At 44.4% G+C, this 11,021-nt stretch overlaps 1 protein-coding gene across 1 annotated transcript; it reads right to left on the bottom strand.

Moving 5' to 3' along the window:
• Positions 1–212: 212 nt before the first annotated feature.
• On the bottom strand, positions 213–7,910 carry LOC140721045 (uncharacterized). The gene is made up of 2 exons (XM_073035924.1): positions 7,846–7,910; positions 213–2,179 (listed from the first exon to the last, which is right to left on the bottom strand). The coding sequence occupies exon 2, from the start codon at positions 1,956–1,958 to the stop codon at positions 1,005–1,007; it is 954 nt and encodes a 317-aa protein (XP_072892025.1). The 5' UTR covers positions 1,959–2,179; positions 7,846–7,910; the 3' UTR covers positions 213–1,004.
• Positions 7,911–11,021: the final 3,111 nt, after the last annotated feature.

Here is an 11,021-nt window from a genome sequence, read left to right as displayed (position 1 = left end):
GTTCCCTGAAGGTGGAATCTCATGTGGATAGGGTGGTGAAGAAAGCTTTTGGTATGTTGGGCTTTATAAATCAGAGCATTGGTATAGGAGTTGGGATGCAAAGTTAAAATTGTACAGGGCATCGGCAAGGCCGAATTTGGAGTATTGTGTGCAGTTCTGTTCACAGAATTATAGGAAAGATGTCAACAAAATAGAGAGAGTACAGGGAAGATTTACTATAATGTTACCTGGGTTTCAGCATCTAAGTTACAGGGAAAGGTTGAACAAGTTAGGTCTTTATTCTGTGGAGCGTAGAAGGTTGAGGCTGAACTTGATAGAGGTATTTAAAATTATGAGGGGGATAGATAAGAGTTGACGTGGATAAGCTATTGCCATTGAGAGCATGGGAGATTCAAACAAAAGTACATGAGTTGAGAGTTAGGGGGCAAAAATTTAAGGGTAACACGAGGGGGAATTTCTATACTCAGAGAGTGGTAGCTGTGTGGAACGAGCTTCCAGTAGAAGTGGTAGAAACAAGTTTGGTATTGTCATTTAAAGTAAAATTGGATAGGTATATGGACAGGATAGGAATGGAGGGTTATGGGCTGAGTGTGTGCCAGTGGGACTAGGTGAGAGTAAGTGTTCGGCACGGATTAGAAGGGCCAAGATGGCCTGTTTCTGTGCTGTAATTGTTATATGGTTATATGAAACTCCTCCCGTGCCCAGTGACCAGGGTGCAGAACTGGGTGTGGTGAGCAGCAGCAATAATTGCAGAGTTCAGCACCGACAGTCACTCTCGAAATTACATTCAGCAATGGTGCTGGACAAATATCCAGCATGCAGCTTATTGAAACTTTCTCCCCAGTGTGAACCCAGTAGTGTGTCACAAGGTTAGATAACTGAGTGAATCCCTTCCCACATTCACAGCAGGTGAACAGCCTCTCCCCAATGTGAATTCACTGATGCTCATTTGGTGGAGATGGCTGAGAGAATCTCTTTCCAATGTTTGAGCAGGTGATTGGCCGCTACCCAGAGTGAACTCGCTGGTGTTTCAGTAGATGAGATGACCGAGTGAATCCCTTCCCACATTCACAGCAGGTGAACGGCCACTCCCCAGTGTGAACTGACTGGTGTGCCAATAGGGTGGATGATCTAGTGAAATGCTTTCCACAGTCTGAGCAGGTGTACGGCTTCTCCCTAGTGTGAACTCGTTGGTGACTCTGTAGTTCGGATAAATGAGTGAATCCCTTCCCACAGTCTGAGCAGGAGAATGGCCTCTCCCCGGTGTGAACTCGTTGGTGACTCTGTAGGTGGGATGACTGAGTAAATGCCTTCCCACAGACTGAGCAGGTGAACGGCCTCTTTCCAGTGTGTACTAACTGGTGTCTCTGTAGGTGAGACAATAAAGTGAATCCTTTCCCACAGTCTGGGCAGGTGAATGGCTTCTCCCCAGTGTGAAATCGCTGGTGTCTCAGTAGATCAGATGACCAAGTGAATCTTTTCCCACAGTCTGAGCAGGTGAACGGCTTCTCCCCAGTGTGAACTCGCTGGTGACTCTGTAGGTGGGATGACTGAGTGAATGTCTTCCCACAGACTGAGCAAGTGAATGGCCTCTTTCCAGTGTGTACTGATTGGTGTCTCTGTAGGTGAGATAATAAAGTGAATCCCTTCCCACAGTCTGGGCAGGTGAATGGTTTCTCCCCAGTGTGAACCCGTTGATGACTCTGTAGGGTGGATGACTGAGTGAATCCCTTCCCACAGTCTGAGCAGGTGAATGGCTTCTCCCCAGTGTGAACTTGTTGGTGACTCTGTAGTGTGGATGACTGAGTGAATCCCTTCCCACAGTCCGAGCAGATGAACGGCCTCTCTCCAGTGTGAACTCGCTGATGTACCTTCAGCTTAGATGAGTAAGTGAATCCTTTCCCACAGTCCGAGCAGGTGAACGGCCACTCCCCAGTGTGAACTCGCTGGTGAGCCATTAGGTCAGATGACCGAGTGAATCCTTCCCCACAAATTCAGATGAACAGCCTCTGCCCAGTGTGAACTGACTGGTGTGTCCACAGGTGGGATGACAGACTAAATGCTTTCTTACACACAGAACAGGTAAATGGCCTTGCCCAGTATGAACTTGCTGATGTACCTTCAGTTGAAATGACAGACTGAATTCATTCCCACTTTCTGAGCAGATGAATGGGATCCCCTGTGTAAAATGACAGACATGCCAGTTAGTCAGATGATCAAGTGAATCCCTCCCCACAGTCTGAGCAGGAAAGATGATCGAGTGAATCCCTTGCTCGACTTCTTAAATATCTGGACAGAGACAGCAAAACTGGTGTGTTTTGTTGGAATTCCCATGGACAAATTCCTTGTCATTTTTAACCTGTAAAAAGATTTACAAAATCCATCAACGAATGAAGGACAACATTTCAGATGAGATCACTATAGTTGTCAAGGTGTGATCTGTCATCACACTGTTACAGCGAGGTACAACCCAAGTTGGAGAGAGAAATTATCTTCTAACTGGGCACAGTGCTGGTATCTGAAATCAAACTCTCTGATGCTCTTCCTGTCTCTGTATGAATGGGGCATTTTTTCCATCTTCAAACTGTTACTTGGATCAGTTTGACTCTCTCCATTGGTATTATTCCCTGTTCCATTGAGCTGCATGGTTGCCTGGCCCCACAGTAACTGAAACACTCTCATGAAAATAGGCTTTGTTGACATGCAGCTGGGATTTTCCTTTCGGTACTGTTAATTTAAAGTGCCAGTTTTAATGCCATGTAAATATCTCCTACTCAGATGTATGGTTGGTATGCACAGCTGTTAAAAGGAATTCAAGTGAATGTTAGTATTATTTAAGGTTCTTGTCAGTCATGGAAAAGTACAACACAGATGCAGGCCCTTTGGCCCATCTAGTTTGTGTTGAACTATTTAAATTGTCTACTCACATACCCCTACCATCCAGGTACATATACAAACCTTTTAGATGTTGAAAATGAGCTCGCATGCACCACTTGTGCTGGCTGCTCATTCCACACCCGGATGACCATCTGTGTGAAGAAGTTTCCCCTCATATTGCCCTTAAAGTTTCACCTTTCACCTTTAACACATGGCCTCTGGTTGTAGTCCCACCCCATCTTAGTGGTAAAAGCCAGCTTGCATTTACCTCATCTATAGCCCTCACAATTGTGGTACACCTCCATCAAAATTTCCCCTTAATCTTCTACATTCCAAGGAATAAAGCCCAGACCTGTTCAATTTCTCCTTATAACCCGTCCTCCAGACCTGACAACATCCTTGTGAATTTTCTCTGAACTCCTTCAAACTCTTTTACATCTTTCCTGCAGGTTGGTGTCTAAAACTACACAAAATACTCCAAATTCTGCATCACCAATATCTTGTACAAAGTCAACATAACATCTATCTCCAGTACGCAGTACTTCGGTTCACGAAGGCCAATGTGCCAAAATCTTTCATTCCATCCCTATCGAACTGTGACACCACTTTCAGAGAAAACCTGTATTTCTAGATTCCTTTCTTCTACAACACTCCTCAGAGCCCGACCAGTCACTGTGTAAGACCTACCCTGGTAGGTCCTACCAAAGTGCAACACCTCACACTTGTCTGCATTAAATTCCATTTTCCATTTCTCAAGCCATTTTCCGAGCTGGTCCAGTTCACACTGTAAACCATGATAGTCTTCCTCACAGTCCACTACACCCCCAGTCTTGGTGTCATCCACAAATTTGCTGATCCAGCTAAACATGTTATCATCCAGATTACTGATACAGATGACAAACAACAACAGATCCATCACTGATCCCTCTGGCACACCAATAGTCACAGGCTTCCAGTCAGAGAGGCAACCATCTGCTACCACACTCTGGCTTCTCCCAAAGAAACTGTCTCATCCAATTTACTGTCTCATCTTGAATGCTGAGTAACTGAACCTTCTTGACCAACCTCCCATATGAGACTTTGCCAAGTGCCTTGCCAAAGTTCATGCAGACAACATCCACTGCCTTGCCTTCATCCAATTTCCTGATAACTTCCTCGGGAGACTCTGTAAGGTTGGTTAGACATGACCTACCAAGCACAAAGCCATGCTGTCTATCCTTAATCAATCCACAACTATCCAAATACTTATATATCCGGTTCCTGCACATGTGCAAAAAATCACACAGATCTATTTTGTTACCTCATGTGGATTACCATTCTGATCTACCAGAGGTTTAATTTTTTCCCTTGCAATCTTTTTGCTCTTAACCTATCTGCAGAATCCCTGAGGATTCTCCTTCATCTTGTCTGCTGGGGCAACCTCATGCCTTCTTTTATTTCTTTCATAAGTGTTCACTTGAATTTCCTGTACTTCATAAGTACCCCATTTGTTCTTTATCTGCCTGTACCTGGTATGCACCTCCTATTTATAGATTTGGGTGATGAAAGTCAAAGGGGTGATAGAGCTGCATGGTGGGAGGAGGGCGTAGGTGGGGGGGGGGGTTAAACTAAAGTTGCAGGGGGCCGGAATAATGGAACAGAGGGTGGAGGGGTTTTGGAGACAGTTGTTGTTCTGTCCTCAGACAAAGTCAGGAATAGTGCAGTGACTATGCTGACCCCTGTATATTTCAATACAAGGAGCAGTGTAGGACAGGCAGATGTGTTCAGGGATGGATCAACACCTGGAATTATGACACCAGGATCTGGCAACTGTGACAGGCTGCTTTATGGAAAAGGTGTGCTTGGTAAATGGGAGGCCTTCAAATCTAAATATTGATAGTACAAAGCGGGTATGTGCTTGTCAGAATAAAAGGAAAAGGTAGAAACTGTAGGGAACCTTGGTTTTTAAGAGATATTGAGACCCTGGTGAAGGACAAAATGGAGTTGCATAACAGGGATAGGCAGGCAGGTTCTTACGGAGTATAAGAAATGCAAGAGAACACATAAGAAATAAATCAGGATGACTAAAAGAAGGCATGAGGTTGCTGTCGCAGAAAAGATGAAGGATAATCCTCAGGGATTCTAGAGATAGATTAAGAGCAAAAGGATTGCAAGGCACAAAGTTGGTCCTCTGGAAGACCGGAATGGCAATCCACGTGTGGAACCAAAGCAGATGGGAAGATGTTAAATATTTTTTCATCTCTATTTACTCAGGAGATGGACACAGGGTATATGGGAGTGTGAAAAAGTGGCATTAAAATCCTGGACCCTGTACAGTTTAAAGAAGAGAAGTTATTTTGCTGTTCAAAATAGAACATCAAAATCTACAGCGTATTCCATGCCATTCAGCCTAAAATGTTGCGCTAACAATGTAACTTACTCTAGTAACTGCCTAGATTTTAGAAAAAATCATGGACCCTGTACAGATTAAAGAAGAGGAGCTGTTTGCTATTCTGTGGCAGATTAGGGTGGATACATCTCCAGGGCATGACAAGGTAGAAACTGCATAGCCCTCTAATTTTCTAAGTTCCATGTACCTATCTAAGAGTCTGTTAAAAGACCCCATTGTACCTGCCTGGACCACTGCTACTGGCAGTGCATTCCACCCACCCACCACTCTCCGTATAAAGAACTTACCCCATGACATCCCCTCGGTAACTATTTCAAAGCACCTTAAAACTATGCCCCCTCATGTTAACCATTTCAACCCTGGAGAAAAATCTTCTGGCCACCCACACGCTCAATACCCCTCATCATTTTATACACCTAAAAAAGGCTCTAAATATAAACAAGGAAATTATACATTGCACAATCTACTTTCCACAATTCAGTACACTTACACAGACAGGTGTGTAAAAAGGGCCCAAAGGATATCAGGGAACAACAGGCCAAATTCACCACCACCACAAACTGTTCCTGCTGTGACCATCGAGGTAATAGTACCACAGCAAAAGGACCAACAGGCTCCGGGACATCATCTTCCACCAGGCCATCAGACTGATTAATTCATGCTGATACAATTGCATTTTCCTCATGTTTATGAAGTATGTATGTGATAAAGTCAACTCAATTCACCCTCTCCACTATCTGTTCTGTCATTCTGACTCCCATACCTTCTACAGCTTATTGTAACCACATCACCTCTCCCCCCCACCAGCAAGCCTTACCACTAGGATATTCATCCCCTGTTGTTCTGTTCCACTAACTAACGAATCCCCTATCAGCTATTTGACTTTCCTTTGCCAGGTAATTCCCCCCAATAAAGTGGTCTACTGTTGTTGTGTGGGATATCAACAAGAGTACTCTGCTATTTAACCTTATTCCCCTTCCTGGCTCTCACCCAGTGTCCTGTGTCCTGAACCTTGGGTGTAACTTACCCATATTCATGTCATATCTATCATCCCCTCCAACTGCTGGATGATCTGGAATTCACCCATTTCAAATTCCAGCTCCTTGAAGTGCAGGGTTACAAGCTGCAGCTGGATGCACATCTTGTAGGTGAGGGCATCAGGGACACTGGAGGTCTCCCCACCTTCCCACCAATGTCCCCTCTAATTTGTAATGACTCTTGTGCACATAAACCTTGTACTGTGCATTTTTTTACCCAGTGACAACATGCGCACAGTGAATTTAATATAGAGAGGAATTCATTTTGACAGCTGGCAAATCACTGTCGATAGGAAATTTGACCTCTTCTGGGTTTGATCCAGTTCATCTGCACTCTCACACAACCTATGTAGCAGGCCTGGAATGGGTAATGAAGGATTTTCTCACCAAAGCCTTTGCATATTGTCAATATCTGGTTGGCTTGCTAAATGATGCTTTAAAACAGGGGTGTCAAACTCATTTTAGGTCACGGGCCGGATTGAGCAAAATGCAGCTTCATACGGGCCGGATCAGTCGGACGCGTGCGAACGCAGCTTTCGTTGCCTCCGTTTTTTCAGCCTGCTCTCATGTGTCTCAGCCTCTGCTATAACTACAAAGTGTTTTTCTTTACAAATTTGGTTTCTTATGAAGAAGACTGCCAAGCAAGACTGCCGAATAAACACTAAAAACCCTGAAAACCTGGTACCTGAATAAACTCAGCATTAGCCATATCATACGCCATAGGCTCTTCGATTACTGGGGCCAGCTTTAATAGTAATTAGATATTATCTCACGGGCCTTGAGTTTGACATATATGCTTTAAAAAGTCAGATTTCCAAATATCAAGCCATTTCTTCTCACTTGCAAATTCTCCAGCAACTTTTGCATCATCACAATGCACACATGTATCACCAGTTTCTGTAGTGTACATAAATATTTCCCCCTGAATCCTCTCCCAGGTGACAGATGGTGGTGAACTCATTGATGGCAATGTAGTCCGTCTCATTGGAGTCTGGCACATTCCAGATGTGAAAGCTACTTGTTTGATATCATTATGTACCCAGAGAGAATGGGACAAAATATCTTCTCACCGGTAGAAAAGTCCAGAACAAGAGGAGTTTGAACAAGCAACACACACACACAAAATGCAGGAGGAACTCAGCAGACCAGGCAGCAACCATCGAAAAGTGTACTAATGATGAATTCCGCCGGCATTTTGTGTTTGTTGTTTGGATTTCCAACATCTGTGGATTTTCTCTTATTAAGGATTGGAGGTAGAACAAAGGTGGCTTTCTCACAGCTGATGTAAAAAAAAGTCCCCTTTCTCCGAGTTCCTAATCCTTGCATTCAGATAGCTGGAGCTCAGCTCTGTCTGAGAGATGCATTGGCTCCCATTCCCTCATCAGCCCTAAGCTCCCCGGGGCCCGTGCACGGATCGTGGGGATGACAGATAGGGAAAAAAAAGACAGGACTGTCCCGGGATTGCGGGCCATAATGGCCGCACCTCAAGGGCATTGTCCCGAAGTTGGAGTTTAAATTAGCTGAATGGAGAATAACTCTCACCTGCATTGAAATTTTCCAAGGCCTTTTCTGTACTGCGCGCATACGTGTACACAGTGACGTCAACAGCCCTGACGCCTGCTCATTCGATCGGTGCATCAGCGCCGGCCAAAAACTGTGACGCAAGTCCTTATGGGTAATCACGACGCCATTAAACATTTCTGCAAGCACTGGTTCAATGTCCATACCTCATTTTTTTTTTGTGTGTATAGAAAAATCAGCAGCTGTTTTAACGCAGAAAGCGGCTCCCATATACAATATACTCAATATCAACGTGTATCTCATGCCAAGGTAAAATGCAGATGTGAAACACGAGAGATTCTGCAGTTACTGGAAATACAGAGACGTACACACACAAAATGCTGAAGGAGCTCTGCAGTTCAGCCAGCAACTAAGCAGAGGAGTACACAGTCTAGGCATACTGAAGGGGCTCGGCCTAAACGTAGACTGTTTATTCCTCTCCATATTTGCTGCCTCATCTGTTGATTTCCACCAGTATTTTGCAGAACTTAACCACCTTCTTTTTCGGTCAGCCAGTTTCCAAATGTTTCTGATCTTTCTTTTGTAGCCGCATGCTGCTGGTCTGATTCCTCCTCCTCCTCCTCCTCGTAAACTCTGTACTGCATCCTTCTCCGGAGCCCCAAAGCCCTGGCTCAGGCTGGCAACTCTCTGGTTTCTGACTCTGCTCCATCGAAGATTCATTCACTAGTCTGTGTCAGACTTTAGAGGTGCATTGTTTTACGAAACCGCGGGTTCGTTTACTTGAGTGTCGCTTTAAGTGCCAGAGTAAGGCGGGACTGTGACGTCAGAGAGAGCGAGAGCGAGAGAGAGAGAGAGAGAGAGAGAGAGAGAGCAGCTGTTGGAACTTCAGCTTCTCACTGCTACGAGTTGGAACTCTTCCATGCCCAAAAGACTGGGTTGATCATCAGCACGCAGTGCACAACGTATGTGTGACTGTCACTTCGTATAATTCATACGTGTGGATTTGTTGGAGTATCCCGTGCTATCACTTCTGTTGGCCATTACCTGGAATCGGGGTGTTCTGTGGTAACCACTTGAAGACGATATTCCTGTCACTGTCACCTGGTGCTATTTTGCAGTGAATTTCGGAACGAATCGACGGCTAAGATCTTCGGCGACTGTTATTTCGTTTACCCAGCGTAAAATGTGTGTGGAATTCTTCGTAATTGCCTTCTCTCTACATGTTCGTGTGGATTTACAAATCTCTCCTTTCACTCACTTATTCCGTGGATTACTGAACTTTTCTACTTTACCATCTGAAGACTTTAAACATTGTTTCCCAAGCTTGATAGTTTAGGAGCTACATATACGCATTAAGAAGAGGGACGCCTCACGTCTTAATAAGCTGGTAAGGAAGGCGGGCTCTGTCGTGGGCAAAGTACTGGAGAGTTTAACATTGGTAGCTGAGCGAAGGGCGCTGAGTAGGCTACGGTCAATTATGGATAACTCTGAACATCCTCTACATAGCACCATCCAGAGACAGAGAAGCAGTTTCAGCGACAGGTTACTATCGATGCAATGCTCCTCAGACAGGATGAAGAGGTCAATACTCCCCAATGCCATTAGGCTTTACAATTCTACCGCCAGGACTTAAGAACTTTTTAAAAGCTATTATTAATGCTTTTTGAGATAGTGATTTAGATGCATATCATATTTTTTACTGAGTTAAGTATTGTATGTAATCAGTTTTGCTACAACAAGTGTATGGGACATTGGAAAAAAAGTTGAATTTCCCCATGGGGATGAATAAAATATCTATCTATCTATCTATCTATCTATCTACACTGTTAACTTCTGTTTATTTTGTTTAATCTTTTATATTTGGAGTAGATACTAATAAAGATAGTGGTTTTCACATCGAAACCAGACTCCATTAGTAATCTGTTGCTCCTGGTACGTAACAATTGCAGCAACCCAGCTGTCTGAGGCACAGTCCTTTAAAATTGGTGAAAATGACCCAAAACGTTGAAAAGAGCAGGGAAGAAGGAGTTTAACCAACTTCGTCCGGAGCCCTGAAGAACGTCACAACCACAGTGAGCTCGTCGTCTTATTCAGCCCGGAGAAAATCATGCAGGAAATTCATGCAGGTGTATAAGATGATGAGAGGCATTGGTCGTGTGGATAGTCAGAGGCTGTTTCCCAGGGCTGAAACGGCTAACACGAGGGGCAGAGGTTTAAGCTGCTTGGAAGTACGTGCAGAGGAGATGTCAGAGCAAAGTTTTTTAAACAAAGAGTGGTGTGTGTGCGTGTGGAATGGACTGCGAGCGACGGTTGTAGAGGCGGATAGAATAGGGTCTTTTAAGAGACTCTTAGATAAGTACATGGAGCTTAGGAAAATAGGTGGCTATGCGGTAGGGTGATTCCAGGCAGAGTTAGAGTAAGTTACATGGTCGGCACAACATTGTGGGCCAAAGCGTCTGTAATGTGCTGTAGATTTCTATGATTTTATGAAATTCAAGGGAAATCTCCTAGAGTGGCGACTATCTGCAACCTGTAATCACAGGGAGATTGAATGGGGAGTGGCAGGGATATATTTCTAAATACTGATATGGAACAGAAACATGGGCCTCTCTAGTGTACATTCTGAGTCTGGCAGAGACAGTCAGTACCTGAGACACGGGATTTGAAACAGAACTGGTTTATCATTCACAGATCCACAATATTAAACATCAGTCCAGTTTAAGGTTAACATCAGCAAAACAGACTCCTCCAATGCTCAGTGACCAGGGTTCAGTGCTGGGTGTGATGAGCAGCCGCAAGAACTGCAGAATCTGACAGTAACAGTCCCTCATGAACCTGCAGCTGCCTTCAGTCACCGTGAAGGTTAAACATTTAACACGGAGCTGATTTGAACTTCCTCCCTGATGTGAAGTTGCTGGTGTTGCCGTAGCTGGGAAGATTGAGTAAAACTCTTTGCTCACTCCGGACAGAAATGTGGCCTCAATTTATTGTGAACTCACCGGAGCATCACAAGGTGGGTTAACTGAATGAGTCTCTTCGCACACACGGAGCAGGTAAACGGTCGCTTCCCAGTGCGAAGCTGTTGGTGTATCTGCGATGGCCGATTGAATCCCTTCCAAAATGAGAGCCAGTGAATGACATCAACACGTACAAACAAGCTGGATAAACTCAGCATCCGTTGAAACGAGCTGTCAATT

This window comes from Hemitrygon akajei, unplaced genomic scaffold (genome assembly GCF_048418815.1).
Source record: "Hemitrygon akajei unplaced genomic scaffold, sHemAka1.3 Scf000049, whole genome shotgun sequence".
In the NCBI taxonomy this organism is placed as follows: Eukaryota; Metazoa; Chordata; class Chondrichthyes; order Myliobatiformes; family Dasyatidae; genus Hemitrygon; species Hemitrygon akajei.
This window is presented reverse-complemented; position numbering and strand designations above follow the sequence as displayed.

What these genes read in the sequence shown, in the direction of transcription:
- LOC140721045 (XM_073035924.1), bottom strand. Translation starts at nt 1,958, where the DNA reads ATGGCTCACCAGCGAGTTCACACTGGGGAGTGGCCGTTCACCTGCTCG.